Raw genomic sequence first — 23,965 nt, forward strand, 5'->3', positions numbered from 1 at the left:
CGTACTGGATTTGGATTTGTTTATTGTCATGTGTACAGTGAAAAGTATTTGTTCTGTGTACAGTCCAGACAGATCATTGCATGCACGAAAAAACAAAGGACATACATAAATATACAACGTAAATACATAGACGCAGGCATCAGGTGAAGCAGACAGTTGTGCAGTACTACTCAGTAGAGATGTGTGTAGAGATCACATCAGTCCATAAGAAGTCTGATAACAGTGGAGAAGAAGCTGTTTTTGAATGTGTTCTCAGACTTTTGTATTTCCTGCCCGATGGAAGAAGTTGGAAGAGTGAATAAGCCGGGTGGGAGGGGTCTTCGATTATGCTGCCCGCTTTCCCCAGGCAGCGGGAGGTACAGACGGAGTCAATGGATGGGAGGCGGGTTTCGTGTGATGGGCTGGGCTATGTTTACGACTCCCTGTAGTTTCTTACGGTCTTGGGCCGAACAGTTGCCATACCAGGCTGTGATGCGGCCAGATCGGATGGTTTCTATTGTGGTGCAATTCTGTTGCAATTTCAGGTGCAAGCAAGCCATCTTCATCAGTTCATTCAATGTGACTTAAATTCCCGCTGTATCTCCTGCAAGGTGGCCACCGATACTGGTCTGCACACGTGCACTAGTCAGCATATGTGCAGAATCCAATTACATCATCCGCAGGTGACACAAATCCACCATCACAAACACTGACAGCTTCTTTCTGGCAGTCTTCACACTTTTAATCATGAATCTCATTTTATAGCCCTAAAATGTATCTCGAAAATGCCACTAAAACAAATAACACAATCAGGTGGATCATCCCTCTAATTAAATGGCTGGTCTGAAATCTCAAGCAATTCCATACTTTCTGAGCAGGGGCACAATCATTCTCCCATTTCTGTGTCTCCTACTGTTTTTCCCTCACCACAGCCATTTCTTTCAATATTTTATCGCTTTATAAATTTCTCTAGGGTTACCAATGTGGTGTGTCATTTTAATTGAGCATTGGAGGTGAGGTTGGGCAGACGGAGTAGGTCCTATTTACCACTTGTTCCTTCCAGAAAGGATTGGGGTGAATTGTTATTGGAGGGCATTGTTAAAAGTGTTAACTTGATGCCGCCAGCACTGTGATATTTGCAAATCGAGGCCCAGTGATGAAAGCGCATTCGCCCTGTTACGCATTACCCCTATAAAGATGGTGGCTCACTGTAATATTTTAAACATTGGAGAAACACAATCACAAGAAATAGGGCCTGGAGTAGATTTTACAACCGATTGAGTCTTCTCCAGCATTCAATACGATCAAAGCTAATCTTCAACTTCAACTCCACTTTCCTACCTGCTTCCCATACCTCTCGATTCCCTGAGACAAAAACAATCTGTCTATATCAGCCTTCAATATATTCAACAGTGGAACATCCACAATTCATTAAGGTAGAGAATTCCAAAGACTTCTTTCCCTTGAGTGGGTGGCAAGGTGGCACAGTGGTTAGCATTGTTGCCTCAAAGCTTCAGGGACCCGGGTTCAATTCCAGCCTTGGGTCACTCTCTGTGTGGAACATAGAACATAGAACATAGAACGATACAGCGCAGTACAGGCCCTTCGGCCCTCGATGTTGCACCGACATGGAAAAAAAAACTAAAGGCCATCTAACCTACACTATGCCCTTATCATCCATATGCTTATCCAATAAATTTTTAAATGCCCTCAATGTTGGCGAGTTCACTACTGTTGCAGGTAGGGCATTCCACGGCCTCACCACTCTTTGCGTAAAAAACCCACCTCTGACCTCTGTCCTATATCTATTACCCCTCAATTTAAGGCTATGTCCCCTCGTGCTAGCCACCTCCATCCGCGGGAGAAGGCTCTCGCTGTCCACCCTATCTAACCCTCTGATCATTTTGTATGCCTCTATTAAGTCACCTCTTAACCTTCTTCTCTCTAACGAAAACAACCTCAAGTCCATCAGCCTTTCCTCATAAGATTTTCCCTCCATACCAGGCAACATCCTGGTAAATCTCCTCTGCACCCGTTCCAAAGCTTCCACGTCCTTCCTATAATGAGGCGACCAGAACTGTACGCAATACTCCAAATGCGGCCGTACCAGAGTTTGGTACAGCTGCATCATGACCTCATGGCTCCGGAACTCAATCCCTCTACCAATAAAGGCCAACACACCATAGGCCTTCTTCACAACCCTATCAACCTGGGTGGCAACTTTCAGGGATCTATGTACATGGACACCGAGATCCCTCTGCTCATCCACACTACCAAGAATTTTACCATTAGCCAAATATTCCGCATTCCTGTTATTCTTTCCAAAGTGAATCACCTCACACTTCTCCACATTAAACTCCATTTGCCACCTCTCAGCCCAGCTCTGCAGCTTATCTATGTCCCTCTGTAACCTGCAACATCCTTCCACACTGTCTACAACTCCACCGACTTTAGTGTCGTCTGCAAATTTACTCACCCATCCTTCTGCGCCCTCCTCTAGGTCATTTATAAAAATGACAAACAGCAACGGCCCCAGAACAGATCCTTGTGGTACGCCACTCGTAACTGAACTCCATTCTGAACATTTCCCATCAACTACCACTCTCTGTCTTCTTTCAACTAGCCAATTTCTGATCCACATCTCTAAATCACCCTCAATCCCCAGCCTCCGTATTTTCTGCAATAGCCGACCGTGTGGAACCTTATCAAACGCTTTACTGAAATCCATATACACCACATCAACTGCTCTACCCTTGTCTACCTGTTCAGTCACCTTCTCAAAGAACTCGATAAGGTTTGTGAGGCATGACCTACCCTTCACAAAACCATGCTGACTATCCCTAATCATATTATTCCTATCTAGATGATTATAAATCGTATCTTTTATAATCCTCTCCAAGACTTTACCCACCACAGACGTTAGGCTCACCGGCCTATAGTTACCGGGGTTATCTCTACTCCCCTTCTTGAACAAAGGGACCACATTTGCTATCCTCCAGTCCTCTGGCACTATTCCTGTAGCCAATGATGACCTAAAAATCAAAGCCAAAGGCTCAGCAATCTCTTCCCTGGCTTCCCAGAGAATCCTAGGATAAATCCCATCCGGCCCCGGGGACTTATCTATTTTCACCTTGTCCAGAATTGCCAACACTTCTTCCCTACGCACCTCAATGCCATCTATTCTAATAGCCTGGGTCTCAGCATTCTCCTCCACAATATTATCTTTTTCTTGAGTGAATACTGACGAAAAGTATGCATTTAGTATCTCGCTTATCTCCTCAGCCTCCACACACAACTTCCCACCACTGTCCTTGACTGGCCCTACTCTTACCCTAGTCATTCTTTTATTCCTGACATACCTATAGAAAGCTTTTGGGTTTTCCTTGATCCTACCTGCCAAAGACTTCTCATGTCCCCTCCTTGCTCGTCTCAGCTCTCTCTTTAGATCCTTCCTCGCTTCCTTGTAACTATCAAGCGCCCCAACTGAAACTTCACGCCTCATCTTCACATAGGCCTCCTTCTTCCTCTTAACAAGAGATTCCACTTCTTTGGTAAACCACGGTTCCCTCGCTCGACCCCTTCCTCCCTGCCTGACTGGTACGTACTTATCAAGAACATGCAATAGCTGTTCCTTGAACAAGCTCCACATATCCAGTGTGCCCAACCCTTGCAGCCTACTTCTCCAACCAACACATCCTAAGTCATGTCTAATGGCATCATAATTGCCCTTCCCCCAGCTATAACTCTTGCTCTGCGGGGTATACTTATCCCTTTCCATCACTAACGTAAAGGTCACCGAATTGTGGTCACTGTCTCCAAAGTGTTCACCTACCTCCAGATCTAACACCTGGCCTGGTTCATTACCCAAAACCAAATCCAAAGTGGCCTCACCTCTTGTTGGCCTGTCAACATATTGTGTCAGAAAACCCTCCTGCACACATTGTACAAAGAACGACCCATCCAATGTACTCGAACTATATCTTTTCCAGTCAATATTAGGAAAGTTAAAGTCTCCCATAACAACTACCCTGTTACTTTCGCTCTTTTCCAGAATCATCTTCGCCATCCTTTCCTCTACATCTCTAGAACTATTAGGTGGCCTATAGAAAACTCCCAACAGGGTGACCTCTCCTTTCCTGTTTCTAACCTCAGCCCATACTACCTCGGAAGAAGAGTCCCCATCTTGCATCCTTTCTACCACCGTAATACTGTTTGTACTTTCTCCCCGTGTCTGCATGGGTTTCCTCCGGGTGCTCCAGTTTCCTCCCACAGTCCAAAGATGTGCAGGTTAGGTGGATTGGCCATGCTAAATTGCCCCTTAGTGTCCAAAAGGTTAAGTGGGGTTACTGGGTTACGGGGATAGGGTGGAGGCATTGGCGTAAGTCGGGTGCTCTTTCCAAGGGCTGGTAGAGACTCGATGGCCCAAATGGCCTCCTTCTATACTGTAAATTCTACAATTCAATGGTTCTATGATCCTATGAATGAAGAATTTTCTCCTCAGCCTGAGACCGGGCCCATGATTTAGATTCCCCGACCAGGAAAAACAACCTCCCAGTATCTACGCTGTCAAAACCATTTCAGAATCCTGTAATAAGACCATCTTTCATTCTTCTTAACTGCAGAGAGTATCAACTCAACTTACTCTCCTCTCATCATAGAACAACCATCTCATCCCAAGGAGATGATTTTTAAAAAATGATTCTTTCATGGGGTGTGGGTATTGCTGGCAAGGTCAGCGTGTGTTGCTCATTCCTAATTGCCCTTTAGCTGAGTGGGGTGTGAGGCCATTTCAGAGAGCATTTAAGAATCTGCCACATTGCTGTGAATCTAGAGTAATGTAGAACAGACGAGGTAAGGAGGCAGATTTCCTTCCCAAAAGGAAGGTTGTGAACCAGATAGGTTTTTACAGCAATTGAAGATTTTTATTAACTTAATTTAAATTCCATCAGCTGCTATGATGGGATTTGAACCCATACGTCGTTGGAACTTCAGCCTGAGCTTCTGGATTACTACATGACCACCACCTCCCCTTAATAAACCTAATGAACTTTCGCTGGACAGCCTCCAATGCAAGCATTCCATTCTTTAAAAATGGAGATGAAATTGGCACAAAATGTTTTATGGGCAGCACAGTGGTTAGCACTGTGGCTTCACAGTGCCAGGGTCCCAGGTTCGACTCCCAGCTTGGTCTGTACGGAGTCTGCGCATTCTCCCCGTGTCTGCATTGGGCAATTTATCATGGTCAATCCACCTAACCTGCACAACCTTGGACTGTGGGAGAAAACCGGAGGACACCTACGCAGATACGGGGAGAACATGCAAATTCCACACAGTCACCCAAGGTCGGAATTGAATCCGGATATGTGGCGCTGTGAGGCAGCAGAGCTAACCACTGTCCTTTATTCTTGTACTCAAAAGTCCTTGCAATTAAAGCCAACATGCCAGTTTACTTCCTAATTGGTTACTGTACCAGCACAGTAACTTTATGTTCCTTTTGTTAGGAACAATGTATCATTTTTAATTTTAATATATATATTTGTGTGTTAAGGTAAAAAGGATTCCAGCTGCAGTCAGGGGCTGTTTAGCTCACAGGGCTAATCGCTGGCTTTGAAAGCAGACCAAGGCAAGCCAGCAGCACGGTTCGATTCCTGTAACAGCCTTCCCGAACAGGCGCCGGAATGTGGCGACTAGGGGCTTTTCACAGTAACTTCATTTGAAGCCTACTCGTGACAATAAGCGATTTTCATTTTCATTTTAGCTTGGTGCCGGGAAGTCTGTATGGACTTCTGACTGAAATGACAGGACTTTGGGGTTTGTTTGTGTATATATGTATATTTTCTTTCTCTTTTTTTTATAAATTTAGAGTACCCAATAATTTTTTTCCAATTAAGGGGCAATTTAGTGTGGCCAATCCATCTAACCTGCACATCTTTGGGTTGTGGGGGTGAGACCCACACAGACATAGGGAGAATGTGCAAACTCCACACGGACAGTAAACCAGTGCGGTAGGCAGCCGTGCTAACCACTGTGCCACATGTCACCTGTATATATATTTTTAATGAGGTTTTACAACCCCGAGAGATAGAGAGATAGGTTAAAAGTTAATTGATTGTGGGACTTCCGGTGGCGGCGATGTCCGAGTGAGCCGCACATTCGGTGGGCTCTCACTCCGGCGGGGTGGAACAGCTGATTCCCCGCGATAGCGGGACCACGGGGGCGGCAGAAAAGCTGCCGTGAAAGAAGAGGAGAGCGAGCTGCTGCAAATGGAAGTGTGGGAGGCCAGCAGGTGAGGAAGAAAGGGAGAGAGACGGAGGCAAGGAGGAAGCTGACCTGAAGGGTAAGATGGCGGACCCACGGACCTTCCTTCCTCCAGGACAAAGGGAAAAAAAAGTTTGGAGTTGCTGAGGAGGGACAGCTTGGACCCACTTCAGATGCCCAGGAGGGGAAAAATTTAAGGAGCTGGGCAAAGGAAAGCGGCAGCGAAGGCGCTGAGGAGCGGGCTGCGGCATATGGAACAGCGGGATTCCAGAAGGCAGAAGAAGAAGGAGAAAAAGGGACAGAGACAAGGACCTGAAGAAAATTACCTGGGACCTAAGATGGTGGACACACGGACCCCGGACTCAGCAATCCAGCTGGCGCTGGATAACATGCTCCAGGTAATGAAGTCCAGTTTTGAAGCGCTGAAGCGGGACAGCTTGGACCCAATCCAGAAAGCGGTGGATCAGCTGAACCAGAGGCTGGACGCCCAGGATGTTAAAGTTAAGGAGCTGGGAGAGGCGGTGGAGGAGCAGGCGGATGCGCAAACGGTTGCAGCGATAGAAGTGGACGGCCTGAAAGAGCGGCAGAGAAGACTGCTGGACAGAGTGGAGGAGCTGGAGAATAAAGTCCGCAGGAACAATCTGAGGATGGTCGGCCTCCCGGAGGGGGCGGAGGGAGCTGATGCTGCAGCGTTTGTAGCAGACCTGCTGAAGCAGCTGATGGGGGCCGAAGCCTTTCCACGACCGCTGGAGCTGGAGGGGGCACACAGAGTGCAGGCAAGGCAGGGGCGGCCGAGCGGACCCCCCCCCGCCCGATGGTGATTAGGTTCCACAGGTTCGTGGACAAGGAGCGGGTGCTGCAGTGGGCAAAGAGCGCCAGGAGCAGCACGTGGAACAACAGTGTTCTCCGCATTTATCAGGACCTAAGCCAGGAGGTGGCTCGGCGGCGAGCAGCCTTTAAGAATGTCAAGGAGGTGCTGTTCAAGAAGCACGTGAAGTTTGGTCTGCTGTTCCCAGCCCGGCTATGGGTCACGCACCAGGGTCAACACCACTACTTCTCCGAGCCCGAAGAAGCGATGGATTTTGTGAGGGACCTGGGGCTGGTCCCGAAAGGAGGCCCCAAGGACACGAGTTAGGGCCCGAGGATTTTTGTGGGAAGGAACGCCGAATGTGCCTGGACTGCTGTTCAACGGTTTGCTGGGCCAAAGGGGCCAAGCGGAACATTTGAGACTCTTTCCTTTGTTCATGGGCATTTATGTGCTTTTTCTCTTTTTTGTGTGGTTTTTTCCCTTTTTTTTTGTTGTTTTTTTTTTTCCCTGTTTGGGCTTTTTGTGCAGCTCGCGGAAGACACTGGAGCCGGCTTGCCCCAGTGGGTGGGGAGGAGGACGGGGGAACAAGGGGAATGGGACAGGAAGGCGCCGGAGTGTTGAGTCACCGGGCTAGCAGATTGGCTAGTCAAGGAAGTCAGATGGGGGGGGAAAGTTACAGCCAGTAGATGGCGGGGGTGGGGGTATCGGGGGATTGGGTTAGGGGAGGGGGGGGGGTTGTTCTGCTGACGGGAGAGGGACTTGAAATAGGCACTGGAAAGGAGGTCGAGGGTGGAGGCAGCCAAAGGGCGGGCCAGGAATGGCGCGACGCACGGGTCAGGGGCCGGCCCGAGAAAGGCTATGGCTGACCGGCGGGGTGGGGGGGGTGGGATGTGCCCCCCGACCAGGCTGATCACCTGGAACGTCAAGGGACTGAATGGGCCGGTTAAGAGGGCGCGGGTGTTCGCGCACTTGCGGGCCCTGAGGGCGGACGTAATTATGTTGCAGGAGACACATCTGAAAGTGTCAGACCAGACCAGGCTAAGGAAGGGCTGGATTAGCCAGGTCTTCCACTCGGACTTGGACTCGAAGTCCAGAGGGGTGGCAATCATGATCAACAAGCGCGTGCAATTTGAGGCAGAGGGCATATCCGCAGACAGGGGGGGCAGATACCTGATGGTACCGGGCAGACTGGAGGGGAGAAGAGTGGTGCTGGTGAATATATATGCCCCGAACTGGGATGACGTGGACTTCATTAAAAGAGTGCTGGGGAAGATCCCGGACTTGGATTCTCGCAGGCTAATAATGGGAGGGGACTTTAACATGGTCCTTGACCCGACTTTGGATCGGTCGTGTCCCAGAACGGGTAGACTCTCAGCAATGGCAAGGGAGCTGAAAGGGTTTATGGAGCAAATGGGGGCAGTGGACCCCTGGAGAGAAGGACAGCCAACAGGAAGGGGCTACTCGTTTTACTCGCACGTCCATAAAGTATATTCCAGGATAGATTTCTTTGTAATAAGCAGGGACTGTATGGGGGAGGTAAAGAACACGGAATACTCAGCAATTACCATTTCAGACCATGCCCCGCATTGGGTGGACCTGCAGTTCGGGGGAGCGAGCTATCAACGCCCGCAATGGAGGCTAGATGTGGGACTGCTGTCGGAGGAGGGGATCTGCGAGAGGCTTCGGAAATGTATAAAAAATTACCTGCAGGTGAATGACACTGGGGAGGTCTCAGCGGCGACCGTGTGGGAGGCGCTAAAGGCAGTAGTGCGGGGGGAGCTGATTTCAATTGGGGCCCACAGAGCCAAGGCATCCGGGCAGAGATGGATAGCTTGGTCAGGGAAATGGGCCGGATAGATGAAGAGCACACGGAGTCCCCGGGGGAGGTTTTACTCAGGGAGAGGCGGAGGCTACAGGCGGAACTGGGGGCACTATCCACGAGCAGGGCCGTGGAACAGCTTAGGAAGGCGAGGGGAGTGGTGTACGAGTATGGGGAAAAGGCTAGCAGACTGTTAGCGCAGCAACTCAGGAGGAGGGAGGCGGCCAGGGAAATAGGTAGAGTGAGGGACGAGGGGGGGCGCAAAGTGGAGGATCCGGCAGAATTGAATAGGGTATTCCGGGACTTCTATCGTAAGCTGTATACTTCGGAGCCGCCGGAAGAACCGGAGGGGATGAAAAGGTTTCTGGACGGGTTAACATTCCCAACAGTTGGGGGGGGGGGGGCGAGTGGAAGAGCTGGGCGCCCCGATTAGAGTAGAGGAGGTATTGGGGGGCCTAAAGGCCATGCAGTCGGGGAAGTCCCCGGGGCCGGATGGATACCCAGTAGAGTTTTATAGGAAGTTCTCTGAGCTGGTGGGCCCGGTCTTGGCGAGGGTTTTCAATGAGGCAAGGGACAGAGGGACCCTGCCGCCGACAATGTCACAAGCCACCATATCTCTGATATTGAAGCGGGGTAAAGACCCGGAGGTGTGCGGGTCCTACAGGCCAATCTCCCTGATTAATGTAGACGCCAAGCTCCTGGCAAAGGTACTGGCGGGTAGAATGGAGGACTGTGTACCGGAGGTGATTGGGGAGGATCAAACGGGGTTCGTGAAAGGTCGGCAGCTGGCGGCCAATCTGAGGAGATTGCTCAACGTGATAATGATGCCCCCGGCGGGTAGAGAGGTGGAGGTAGTGGTGGCAATGGACGCCGAGAAGGCCTTTGACCGGGTGGAGTGGGACTATCTATGGGAGGTGCTCGGACGGTTTGGGTTCGGGGAGGGATTGGTGGATTGGATCAAATTATTATATCAGGCCCCGAGGGCCAGCGTCAGGACCAACAGAGAAGTGTCGGAGTACTTTAGGTTGTACCGAGGGACCAGGCAGGGCTGCCCGCTCTCCCCGCTGCTGTTTGCGCTGGCCATAGAGCCGCTGGCGATGGCGCTGAGAGCCGCAGAGGGTTGGAAGGGGATGGTGAGGGGCGGGGTTGAACACAGGGTTTCTCTTTATGCAGACGACCTGCTCCTGTACGTGTCGGACCCAGTGGCCGGGATGGGAACTATACTGGGAATGCTGAGGGAGTTCGGCCAGTTCTCAGGATACAAATTAAATACGGTCAAGAGTGAAATGTTTGTGGTCCAGGCAAGGGGCCAGGAGAACAGATTGAGAGGGCTACCGTTTAGGCTGGTTGAGGAAAATTTCCGGTATTTGGGAATCCAGGTGGCACGAGCCTGGGGCAGGCTGCATAAGTTAAATTTGGCCAGGGTGGTGGAGCAAATGAAGGGAGAATTTCGGAGATGGGATGCACTCCCGCTGTCGCTGGCAGGGAGGGTGCAGACTGTAAAGATGACAATCCTCCCTCGATTTTTGTTTATTTTTCAGTGCCTCCCGATCTTTATCCCACAGTCCTTCTTCAAAAGAGTTAACGGGCTGATCATGAGCTTTGTCTGGGCGGGAAAGTCTCCGCGGGTGAAGAAGGCGATGTTGGAGAGGAACCGCAGCGAGGGAGGGCTGGCTTTGCCGAGTCTGGTCAATTATTACTGGGCGGCCAACATCGCTATGATAAGGAAGTGGATGGTGGGTACGGGGTCTATTTGGGAGCGGGTGGAGGCGGCTTCGTGCAGGGGCTCCAGTTTGGAAGCCCTGGTCACGGCTCCTCTACCGCTGCCGCCGGCCAAGTACATCACCAGCCCGGTAGTGGTGGCGACCTTGCGGATATGGGGCCAGTGGAGGAGGCATGTGGGGGAGATGGGGGCGTCTGTCTGGGCGCCAATCTGCGACAACCATCGGTTTGCCCCCGGCAGAATGGATGGGGGGTTCCGAGTATGGCGGCGAGCAGGGGCGGGAAGGGTGGGTGATATGTTCCTGGAAGGGAGCTTCGCGAGTTTGAGGAGCTTGGAGGAGAAATTTGGGTTGGTAAGGGGAAATGATTTTAGATACCTACAGTTGCGGGACTTTGTTCGTAGACAGGTCCCATCTTTCCCGCGCCTCCCGCCAATGGGGATCCTAGACAGAATAGTCTCTGGGAGGGATGAAGGGGAGGGTAGAGTCTCGGGTATTTATAAGGTGCTCATGAGGGAGGAAGGGTCCCAGACAGAGGAACTGAAACTTAAATGGGAGAAGGAGATAGGCGGGGAAATGGAGGATGGGCTGTGGGCAGAGGCCCTGAGTAGGGTAAACTCGACCGCGACATGTGCTAGGCTCGGGCTGATCCAATTTAAGGTCGTTCACCGGGCCCATATGACGGTGGCTCGGATGAGCAAATTTTTCGGGATAGAGGACAAATGCGCTAGGTGCGCGGGAGGACCAGCGAACCATGTTCACATGTTCTGGGCATGCCCTGAGCTGAGGGGGTACTGGGAGGGATTTGCGGGGGTCATGTCCCAGGTGCTAAAAACAAGGGTGGTGATGAGCCCAGCGGTGGCAATTTTTGGGGTTTCGGAAGACCCGGGCGTCCAGGGGGAGAAAGAGGCCGATGTGTTGGCCTTTGCTTCCCTGATAGCCCGGCGACGAATATTATTGGGGTGGAGGGACTCAAAGCCCCCGAAGACTGAGTGGTGGCTTGCGGACATGTCGAGTTTCCTGGGGATGGAAAAAATTAAGTTCGCCTTGAGGGGTTCTGTGCAGGGGTTCACCCGGAGGTGGCAACCATTTATTGACTTCTTTGCGGGAGAGTGAGCGTCAGCAGGGGGGGGGGTAGAGTAGAGTAGGAGGGAAAATATGGTGGGTAGTACCAGTGGGAGGGGAGCGGGCTTGTGCAATATGTTACGGTGGAAGTATTGAAAGTACGTGGATGTTTGCACATTTTTGCCTTTTTTGCTTCCTTTCTGATGATGTCTGTAACTGTTTATAAAGCCAAAAACTACCTCAATAAAATTGTTTATTAAAAAAAAAAGTTTATTGATTGTGGGGAGGAAAATATATTGGAAAAAACTTCTCTGTTGCCTCGCAGAGAAACAGACACAGAGAAAAGACAGAAGAGAGTGTTCAGTGCAGCTGCTTTCCTGCTCTCTGAGATGAAAACATTAGGTGAAAAGAAACATGGGAAGGCTCTGGAATTTATTAGAGGAAAACAATTTTCAACTGTGCCAGTGCTAAGATGTGCCTTTGTATGGCACGTTAGTGATAGCTCTTCACTGGTTTATGTGTCTGTAAAGATATTGCGGGTGTGAATTAGAAGGGTTTAAATTGAGATCTTTCCAAACCTTTGTCCAGTGTAATATAGTTAATTTTTCCTGTTTAATACATTTGTGTTAAAAGTTCAACAGCAGCTCCTGTACATTTTAGTAACTTTCCTCCACAGTTTCTAAACAAAAAGTTAGTAACTATCAAGCCAGGTTTCAATCAGGGATCCAACGTGTACAGTATTATCCACTGGGATCGTCACACTTGTACAAGTACACCCAAGTCCCTCTGAGCATCAGCCGATTGCAAAATCAGGCCAAAGGCAAACTTGGTCGAGGCCTGATTTTCCAATCTTCTACACCACCAGAGAGACTTGATGCCATGTGTGAAATCTCAGATAATCAGCGACGTACAAATGTCTCATGCAAACTTGTTTATATGTGTCACCAACAAATTAAATGTGACTTTCGAAAATAAATAGAGGAAATCTGAACAGGCAATCTGTTCTGACATCTTTACTTGCTTTGGGGACTCACCTGATTTGTGCCATTCAATGAGCTCCAGAAGCTGCTGTCCCTCTTCCACCACAGCATCTTTAAGTGCACAGTGACTGTCTACATTAAGTTTAAAACTCTGCAAAAAAAAAGCAAATCATGCCACATCAATTCGGAGAAAATGGTTATATTTGAAATGAATAACTTTTTTTCCCAGAAGACGGTTTCACAGATTTATTTTCAGTTGTTCTATCCTATCACAAAAGGTAGAGTTTTGAATCTGCAATTCTTCCAGTATCTTCCATTTCTTTGCTGGCTATTTGATTGTAGCAGAAATCACAGACAAGTCTGATCCTGTCCTCATCCAGCATGCTTTCCAAGGTGTAATGGAGAAGGACTCTGGGCAGCGATCAGAAACAGATATCCTGAATGATTTACTGTGCTCTCCACCCCTGACTTCAGTGTGACTGGTTACCATACCCCGATTTTTGCACGAGCGGACGTTTTCTAATTCAATGTCAACCTTATTTTCAAATGTGAGATCTCATAGACCCAGTATCAAAGTGGGAGGTGCATTGCTCATCAAACCATGATGGAGCCCAAACCTCAACAACTAAAAATTTGACCCTGAAATACCGCTGTTCCAGCAACATAATGCTACCAAAATTGGACGGGTGGGGTTAGGTGTTTAATGCAGAACCCAATTATCCTGAATCTCGGCTCCCTTTTTGCATTCGCCTCTCCTGTGTTGAGAGTTTAAGGGACGGGCGGGTTGATATCAAGCATTCTCCTCCAACTCTGTGTCAGGCACAATAAAAAAAAAAATTCAACTGAAGTCACATAATGATGCTCATTAATGCCCAAGAACATATTGACATTCTGTCAGGTAGTTCAGGCGCCGAAGATGTGCAGGGCGTGACTCTTTAAATCGAGCCATGACAACTGAAAGTCATGTCAGCTGATCCTCATGAAAAGGTTTCTGATCACAGTCTTGCATGTAGCAGACAAGCTTTGAATATCTAACTGCCAATAACTGAAGAGGAACAATGACAGGGTCATGGTCATGTGACCACATATTAACCGAGAAAGGTTGTGGCATCAGAGGTCCAAAAGAACTCTAAAATATTAAATAGAAATTAAATAAATTACAAATTTGTTCACAAAAACTTGTAGCTGTACGTGTACTTGAAGGATTAATGGTTCAGACAAATGGAATGGATGGGGGGTAAATCAGGGATAAATTTCTTCAGCCAGAGGGTGGTGAATCTGTGGAACTCTTTGCCGCAGAAGGCTGTAGAGGCCAAATCACTGAGTGCCTTTAAAACAGAGAAAGATAGGTTTTTGATCAATAGTAGATCAGGGGTTATGGGGAAAAGGCAGGAGAATGGGGGTGAGAAAAATATCAGCCATGATTGAATGGTGGAGCAGACTCGATGGGCTAGGTGGCCTAATTCTGCTCTTATGTTTTATGGTCTTAAGATGTCGGGTTGGTCTGGTGGAAGGGATGGGGTGGATAGACGGGCAGACGAGGAGGGGGGCAGGAGGGTCAGTTTGACCGGAGAGAGCTGGGGGGGGAAGTGGGTCAAGTCAGACTGAGGTGGGGGGGGGGGGGGAAGAGATCGGGTAGGAGAGGGAGCTCAGTTCAGCAATTTGGGGTCAGTGTGAAGGGGGCAGACCAGAAGTAGGAGATCAGGAGGGGGGAGGATCAGTCCAGAACGGGGGGGGATCAGTCCGGGAGCGGAGGCGTCAGTCCGGGGTGGGGGTGGTTGGGTCGGGAGGAGTTTCTGGGCTTGGCCGGGGGGTGGGGACCATCCTAAGTTACCAATTTGAATTGTTTCTGTTGGATGGTTCCCAGCCCAGCGCAATTACTGAGAGGAAGTTTGCACTTCTGCGCAATTCCAGATGAACTCTTACGTGGGAATTTCCTGGAGGGACTTCCCAGCGCATCACTGGGGTACCCTCTAAATGCAATGCTGGAGAACCGGGAAGTTATGTGATGTATCTCTGGATCTGAATTTCACAAAGTGCTGAATGTATGATTTCAGGTTTTTAATTTATGTTGTAATTAAATAGATTTATAAACATTATGCTTGCAATAATTAATTTAAGAAGCACCAAAGCAATTAATTATAACTTGGCTTATGATTTAGTCAGATAATCCTGAGGAAGCGCAGCGTGAAATAAAAAATAAATGGCTTGCACACTGACTTAATAATAGTGATTTCACAAAATCTAATGCCGCAATGTAGTATTTTCGACAGAGAGCACATTTGTGAAGTAAACATTTCATCAACAACAACCCCACATTTTCACAGGTCATTACTGAAACTTCCATAAATAGGGGGCAATTTTTAGCATGCAAATGAGGACAGAGAAAACGACACGAAGGGCAGGAATTTCATTCAATAGATGTTGATGTTATTAACGTGCCTCCCTGCCACATGATTTCCCCCCCTCACAAAATATTCATACCTCATCAACGTGACATCATGTGGCGAGGTTAAAACAGATTTTTAAAACGAGAAACAGATGAGAGGATACCTCAGGGGACACGAAGGTACGTATAGCATCTGGAGGGAGTGGGAAACTAAACTTACAGGCACGGGGGAAGAGGCCACTGGTGGGGAGAATGGCGGCAACATTTGCACGGTCGTTGGGGGGATGTTGGGGGGGGGGGGGGCTGTCTCTATCAGGTCCCACCAGAGTGACGACGTAAATCACACCACTCATTTTATTTTCTAAAAAGAGGCTCAAGATCTGGGGAGAAAACTGGTCTGTGCAACTGGAGAGCTGCAGGCTGGTTTTCAGTCTGAGCCTGACTCTTTGAAAAAATATGGTAAGATTTGAAAAAGTAAGGTTAATTTCCACCCATAATGTCTGCATAAATGACTGGATACTTGGCATGTTCCCTAACAATAATTAAAGAGCAACTGTTTTCACAAAAAAGGGGATTTATCTTACGATGAAGAACTTTAGCACAATTTAATTTTATTCTTTCGAAAGGTTTGCTCTGAGGGCAGCACGGTAGCTCACTGCTGCCTCACGGTGCCGAGGTCCCAAGTTCGATCCCGGCTCTGGGTCACTGTCCGTGTGAAGTTTGCACATTCTCCCTGTGTCTGGGTGGGTTTCGCCCCCACAACCCAAAGATGTGCAGGGTAGGTGGATTGGACATGCTAAATTGCCCCTTAATTGGGAAAAAAATGAATTGGGTGCTCTAAATTTATTGAAAAAAAAATGTTTGCTCTACTTTGTCCTCTAATGATAAAATACGGTTGAATAACTATTTCCAATAGATCAGATTAATGCCCGAGATTTACACAGGATGACAATCAGGAATGAACTCTCCTAAACCAGTGTTTCTGAGAGCAACTAAAGCTCACCTGGATGATGTCAGCCCACATCAGGATTTTATACTCACTAGATAAATTCTAACAAGGATCCCTCACATAATGAACATATTGCATTATAATTTAAATTAATCAAAATGCATCCTTGCATTTAGTGGAATGTGTAATATTATTATGACTAAAATAATGCAAGGTTCTTCCTGCTCCATGTCGATGGAGCTTTGGCCCTTTCATGAAGAAAGTGCTTCTTCACTATTGATATTTTTATACAACAGTCAGAATCAGGTCTAAAACTTCAAAATATATCTTTATATAAAAGGGTGGTAAAGTATTATAATGCTATATAGTTGAATCACGAATATATCATACAATCATAGAATTTACAGTGCTGAAGGAGGCCATTCAGCCCATCGAGTCTCCATCGGACTTTGGACAGAGCACCCTACTTAAACTCACACCTCCACCCTGTCCCTGTAACCCAGTAACCCCACCTAACCTTTTGGACACTCAGGGCAATTTATCATGGCCGATCCACCCAACCTGCACATCTTTGGACTGTGGGAGGAAACCGGAGCACCCAGAGGAAACCCATGCAGATACGGGGAGGAAGTGCAAACTCCACACAGTCAACCCAAGGCTTACTCAGCTAAGTTCTGTCACTATGGGACTTCAGGAGCTTATGCCTTACCAAATGGGTTTCCAGGTACAGCTTCAGGCTGCTGGTATCAGCTTTCGGGGGAGTCCAGTTTTCAGTTGTTTCCATTGCCTCAAACAACCAACGAATCAATTCATCAAGCTTATTTACAAAGCCCTGAAGAAACAGAAGTCATTTAAGAAGCAATCACAGTTATTAATCTGAACTTTAGTCTTTGCAGAGAATAATCATTTCAAGAGTCCTGACTGAATAACAATCACTTTGTATTGGTGAGGTCAGACATCAAATTGGCCCTTCTTTCCTTTGTGTTTCCGTGATCAGATTAAATCATCTTTTTATCAGTCATCTAAATGATGAAACCTTTTGAAAAATTATGACCGTGCAGAAAATGGAAAACAAAACAAGTCACAGTGATATTTAATTATAAAGGTGCCTCAGTGTTTAATACATTATTAAATATTTTCCTTATGACTGAAAACTTTACAAATGGGAGTAAATATCTGGAGTCTGCAGAATGTTCTCCATTTAGTGCAATTTCCTTCATAACCCGTCAATGCTCCTTATCATCCTGTTCTGATATTGTAGTTAGTTTAAATGGATTCTGCTCAGTTTCTAACATCTACGCCTTCCTATTTTAAAGGAAATAGAAATTTGACTATTCCTGATATTCCCAGTGAGACCAACCAGATATAAGTGAACCGTCAGTGTTAGTTTGGTTCATTTGACACTATACATGCTCTTGAGGCAGGAGGTGGTGTATAATTGAGGCTGACCTTGGCAATGCAGAGAGCATGATGCATTGTCAGAGTTGAGTGATGTAAGATGCTGGGGAGGGGGTGGGAGGTGCAATTTTCACTATCACTGCTGAACATAAATGGGAAAGTGGTGGCCCAGGGATTGCATATTCCCACTTTCTTCCTGCAAGCTTAGATAAGCTACTGAGATTTTTTCATAGAAGTTACAGTGCAGAAGGAGGCCATTCGGCCCATCGAGTCTGCACCGGCTCCTGGGAAGAGCACCCTACCTAAGGTTAACACCTCCACCCTATCCCCATAACCCAGTAACCCCACCCAACACTAAGGGCAATTTTGGACACGAAGGGCAATTTATCATGGCCAATCCACCTAACCTGCACATCTTTGGACTGTGGGAGGAAACCGGAGCACCCGGAGGAAACCCACGCAGACACACGGGGAGGACGTGCAGACTCCGCACAGACAGTGACCCAAGCCGGAATCGAACCTGGGACCCTGGAGCTGTGAAGCGATTGTGCTATCCACAATGCTACCGTGCTGCCCCAATAGATGGGCAACATAATTTAGGCAAGAAGCCATTCTTTTTTTATTTGTTCAAAAGATGCTCATGGTACTATTCAAAGTAGAGCAGTGAGTTAATGCCCAACTTTTTAAGTCAACTAATATCATCAAAAAGGGTGATCTGATCATTCATCTCATTTAGGTTTGCTCTATGAAAATTGTCGACATAAGGTCAATGATTACACTTCAAGAATGGACAATGAATTGGCCGAATCCTAAACCTCTTCAATTCTTAGCTGCAAAAATCACCATTTTGGCCATGTCAGCAAGCAACAGATATTATGGAGTTGGGCTCCAGAGACGATTGATAAATGTGTCCAAAATTGCACTAATTTAGAGAGATATTAAATTTTCTTGCATTTCGTTCAATCTCACTTGCATATCACTGATCATAAAATCTGCCATGGAACAGCACACAATCAGGTTCGGCTGAGAATAGGTTTATCATAAAAAAAACAAGCAGAATGAATCAAAATGCCAAGTCCACCAGCTGTAAGTAACCCAAGTTTAGGGAATAAAAATAATTTTTTTAAAAATATGCCGCACCATTTATTAAATATCCGGTAGTAGTTTAAAAAAACATTGGCCCACATCTTCTGGTCTCCGGAACGAATGCATGACGCTATTTTGTGTTGAGACCCTATGGAAGTTCTGACGTGCTGACTTCTGTGAGCCGGTTCCCAGGACCGTCTGCAAAAGTCTCCAACTTTGAGCTAGAGTTGATACTTTGCACAGTTCCAACCCACTTACCTGAATAAATATGCAGGAAATGTTAGACATTTGAAACCTAGTCTAATATCGAGGTAACTACAGAAACCTTCTCTTCTTAGGCAGTCCTGTGGTATTGAGGATGACTTGCTTCCGCACTAAAAATGAGTTCTCAGGTTACAGAGTCCAATGCGCGACCTACAGACTCTGTCACAAGTGGGGCATACGGTGATTGGAAGAGCAGGTGCATGGGGTGCCCGAGTTGCGACAGAAATGGCCCACCAATCACTCACACTGAACAATCCTACTCCCCCCTCGACCCTTGACTGCACCCTGATGCTCGGACCATACCCCGACCTAACACCCCACCGCCCCCATACTCCAGATCACACCCTGTAGAAATTGTGGGTTCCCTAAATCACCAACACCAAGGACTTCCAACAAAGTTAGTTTATTCCTGAGCTCAACAGTATATCCAATACTTGTGCTTTGCCCGCACCCCAGGGAATAACCCCTACTCTCCCATTACATGATCTCTTTTGCTGACTCGTTGTCACGTTCCCACATAGGAAACAATATTGCCATTGTATGACATATAATTAAATAAATTGACAATGAATAACTATATACATATATATATATATTGAGACATGGATTAAGCTGTCAGAACGAGTGCACAGCCTATTGCATCTCCTTCTCTCCCCCCCACCTTTGTTGAAAAGTAACACTGAAATTTCAAAGTCAGTTCGAGGCTAAGTGGTAATGAATTCCTGGAATCTTGTGTTCAGCCTGCACAGGCATCCTGAGTGTGTGATTACACTGGTTGGTGGTGTTGTAGTCTTTCTGTGGCCAGTGTCCTCATGGATGCTTCATCTGTGTGTTCTTCAGGTGCAATATGTGGCTTCTGTAGGAGTCTCACGTGTGCAGGGAGCTAGTGCCAAAGGCCGGATGACTGAAGTGCTCTGTTACCTGTTGGTTTTGGTTCTACTACTTGTGCCAGTGCTTGTGTACATAGTTGGCACTGTCTGAGGCTACCACGTAACTGATCAGTTGCAGAACATTACTCTGTACTGCCAGCAATTGGTCATGGCCACGTGCAGTCTGAATCCGGACTATTTGACCTGGCATTAGAGGGCTGAGTCTGTGGGCATCTCGATCATGGTGCATTTTGCTTTTCCGTATGCATAGCAAGGGGGCATCATTTACGTTCGTTTCAAATTTCAGCTGTAGCAGAATCTTAGCATGGGGATTGTGGTCCTGGTGTGCCTGGAAAATAGACACAGTGCTGACGAATGTAGGCCTGTCGTGGTGGATTTTGCAGGCTGAGGAATGCAGAATAATAATTGGTCATCTTGGCCCAATTTGTCAATATGCTTGGCTGAGCAAACTGCCCATTCCAGAAAAGCATTTGACTGTGGCTATAGGGGGTCGTTCGTAACATGCTCAAAGACCCATGTGTGTGCAAGGTTGCGAAATTCAGCGGAGACAAATTGGTGAGAGTTAGAAACATAGGGAATAGGAGCAGGAAGAGGCCATTCTCGCCTGCTCCACTATTCGGTATGATCATGGTTGATCATCCAACTCAATAGCCTTATCCCGCTTCCCATCCACCGCCCCCTCCCCCCGCAAGTTGTCTGTCATGAGTCTCTGTGGGATGCCAGATGTGACTAAGTGTTTTTTAAGCTTGATGATTTATTTTACTTGTCATGTTTGGTAGGTCGTTTCAAACCACCTGGAATACAAGTCGACCAAGACTAAATGTTCTTTACCTTTTCACTTGAAGACATCAGTGTCATAATATACATCCAGGCATATGATGGTGTGCAGACAGGCAGTGATTGACACACAGGATGACCAGTGAACACACAGAACACAACAGCCAATCACCAGACAGGACACGACCACTATAAAGCCAGAGGACACTAGTTTTCCCGCTCTCTCGGGATCCAGCCTCTGAGACAGTCAGAGCACGTGAGCAGCAAGTAGAACATACACCATGTGGGAGTAAGATAGTCTGGTCAGGTTAGCCTCAGGTCTCCAGTCAAGTCAGCATAGTGTCAACCCACAGATAAAGCATGTATTATAGTTAAGTGTTCAATAAAATCGAGTTGCATTTCTTCAAGTGTTGGAAGCCTGTCTCTCTCACCACTGCAGTAAACACAGTCCTTGTAGACCCAGCTTACCCAACACATCAATCAGCAGCTGTGAATGACCATGGGAGGTCCAGAACCTTGTGTAAATGCAACGGTTCCCTTTTCTGGTGAGGCTTGAGTGCATTGCATGGTGCGTATTTAGAGATTTCCCTTTCCATGTCTGCGCACATGGAGGGCCAGTTCAGTGATTCCTTGGCTCTCTACCTGGTTGCTTCCAACCCAGGGTGCCCTTGATGTAGTACCTCTGGAGAGCAGTAGGGGTGTATGGTTGTCCATCCTGTATGGTTGGTTCATCTCTGATGGCGGAAAATGTGCAGAGCACGTGGAAGAGCTTCATTAAGGATTCTGTCCAGCCCCTATACGTTGTGCAGTTGCTTGCATGTGATATCCACCTGTAAAGCCTGTTTGAGTTCCTGAATTTGGTGACAGGACAATGCCTCTATTGCCATAATGTCTCCCTCACTGCCTGATGTGGTGGGGAAGAACAGTCAAGTACAGCTCCTCACCATGTTTGTCGCAATGCCTTTGATTCTAATTCATGTTGACACAGAACACACAGAACAGTACAGCACAGAACAGGCCCTTCGGCCCTCGATGTTGTGCCGAGCAATGATCACCCTACTCAAACCCACGCATCCACCCCATACCCGTAACCCAACAACCCCCCCTTAACCTTACATTTTAGGACACTACGGGCAATTTAGCATGGCCAATCCACCTAACCCGCACATCTTTGGACTGTGGGAGGAAACCGGAGCACCCGGAGGAAACCCACGCACACACGGGGAGGACGTGCAGACTCCGCACAGACAGTGACCCAGCCGGGAATCGAACCTGGGACCCTGGAGCTGTGAAGCATTTATGCTAACCACCATGCTACCGTGCTGACCTGCAGATAAACTTCTAACACCCTATATAGTCAATCATTAAACTGCTTTTTTTCTAATTCATGGCAGAATTGCCTCCTTACAGCCCTAGTTCCATGCTGTTAAACTTGTCAACCATACCTTCATCACATCAAGGATTGATTTCTGTGATGTTTACTACCTCCACCTTTTAGAACTCCAGCTAATTCACAATATATGGCATCTTCAATGCAAGGCCCCACATTATGATCGGCCCTATTGTTTATATTTTAAAAAACAGTTGATGAAGAATAGATCCAAGTCACAACATTGCGGATAAGCAATGGCATGGCAATGGGTTCTAAATTTGAGGTGGCATGGTGGTTAGCACTGCTTCCTCATAGCACCAGGGACCTGGGTTCAATTCCGGCCTCGGGTGATGTGTGGAGTTTGCATTTTCTCCCAGTGTCTGCGTGGGTTTCCTCCGGGCGCTCCGGTTTCCTCCCGCAGTCCAAAGATGTGCATGTTAGGTGGATTGGCCATGATAAATTGCCCCTTAGTGTCAAAAGGTTAGGTGAGGTTATGGGGAAGAGGGCAGTGGTGTGTGCCTGGATCGGGTGCTCTTTCAGAGGGTAGGTGCAGATGTGATGGGCCAAATGGCCTCCTTCAGCACTGTAGGGTTCTATGGATTCTATGGAACGGTATCAATCTAACATTTAAAGAGTAAAACATTGCAATAACCACATCACAGTTTCACTCTGTTTCTTTTTAAATCTGCTCATGTGAAATGTCCTCTACATGTATTTAATTATACACAATTTAAATACAATTAACATTTTCCTCATTTAACTCCATTGTTTTCTTCCGTCAATGTTGAGATTTAAATGCATCAGGATCCTTGCACCATCTGCAGTCTGCAGTCACCGTTCTTCCATGTTTAGTTTGCCACCAGCCCTTCCACTTTCAGCGTCGGGGACTGATCTTTCAGCCATCAGGCCCGTGCTTTCCAGAATTCCCTCCCTAAATCACCATGCCTTGATACCCTACTCCCAATCTTCAAATGCCTATTAGAAAACTTCTCAATTGTGCCTTAACTTTCTCCCATTCGCCATAAATACCTTCACTTGGTTTTATCGTTACCTATTGGAAAACGCTCCAACATTCGATCACCTTCGGAGTGATGTATACCATTCCATTATCATTGTCAATTTTAACAAAACCGAAGATTAAAAATAGTATTGTGCAGCATTGCATGCGATTTGCAATGCAATGACAGGAATATAATCACAGATTTCTCATCTACCTGGCCATGGTTAAGGGGCTGATTCAGCACAGTGGGCTAAACAGCTGGCTTATAATGCAGAACAAGGCAGCAGTGCGGGTTCAATTCCCGTACCGGCACCAGAACGTGGCAACTAGGGGCTTTTTACAGTAACTTTATTGAAGCCTACTTGCGACAATAAGCGATTATTCTTATTATTATGGTGTTCTTTTTCACTCGTTATTTATTAAACAATATCGTAAGGATCTTTATTTGATTTCCTAGGTAAATATAATTTTGTTTTAACTTGCCACAAAGGACGAGCTAAATATAGCATCAATTCTTCTTTCAAAATTACAGAATTAGTATTACGTTCAACAAGTTCCGTGTTATACATTTCCATTGAACTTATATATATTTTTGACTTTATTGGTGAAATCTGGTGCCATCATCTGAGCATAAAGGTTAACTACTGAGCTGAGCAATGTGAGAGTTAAATAATGATGAAATTCCCTCTTTAATCAAGAGCTGTACCGCTATATTTCATTTTGTGTCACATTCCGTAATCATAGCATATGCTGAAGTCTAAGTTGGTAACTAACTTTATGGTTCAGCAAGTATTAATTTGTAGAGCAAATTTTAAAAAATGAAATCTTCAGACATCCATGACTTTGTTAAGTATGATTAAAATAAAAATCACAGAACATGTGTGGCTCAGAAAGTTGGTAAAGGTAAGTCACTCAGGCTGACATTTGCCTCTCGTACTGAGCTGACAATATAGATGGGTTTTGATCTACTTAGGGACCAGTCTCAGTACATTCCTGGTTGAGGGAAGGACAGGATTGGCAGCTAAACGTTCCAGGATTCAGATGTTTCAGGCGGGAAAGAGGGGGATGTAAAAGGGGTGGCAGAGTTGTGCTACTGGTTAGGGAGAATATCACAGCTGTATGACAGGAGGACACCTCAGAGGGCAGCGAGGCTATATGGGTAGAGATCAGGAATGAGAAGGGTGCAATCACAATGTTGGGGGTTTACTAC

The 23,965-nt window shown here is 47.0% G+C and overlaps 1 protein-coding gene across 5 annotated transcripts in view; it reads right to left on the reverse strand.

Moving 5' to 3' along the window:
- akap6 (A kinase (PRKA) anchor protein 6) overlaps window positions 1-23,965 on the reverse strand; it is a 711,546-nt gene that overhangs the window by 380,649 nt on the left and 306,932 nt on the right. For all 5 annotated transcript variants that reach the window (XM_038781180.1, XM_038781196.1, XM_038781187.1 and 2 more), the window contains 2 exons: window positions 16,678-16,800; window positions 12,685-12,781 (listed from right to left, as the gene is read on the reverse strand). In XM_038781180.1, coding sequence (XP_038637108.1) covers window positions 12,685-12,781; window positions 16,678-16,800 — 220 coding nt within the window. The remainder of the gene's footprint in view (window positions 1-12,684; window positions 12,782-16,677; window positions 16,801-23,965) is intronic.

The sequence above is a fragment of the Scyliorhinus canicula genome, chromosome 2, assembly GCF_902713615.1.
Source record: "Scyliorhinus canicula chromosome 2, sScyCan1.1, whole genome shotgun sequence".
Taxonomy (NCBI): domain Eukaryota; kingdom Metazoa; phylum Chordata; class Chondrichthyes; order Carcharhiniformes; family Scyliorhinidae; genus Scyliorhinus; species Scyliorhinus canicula.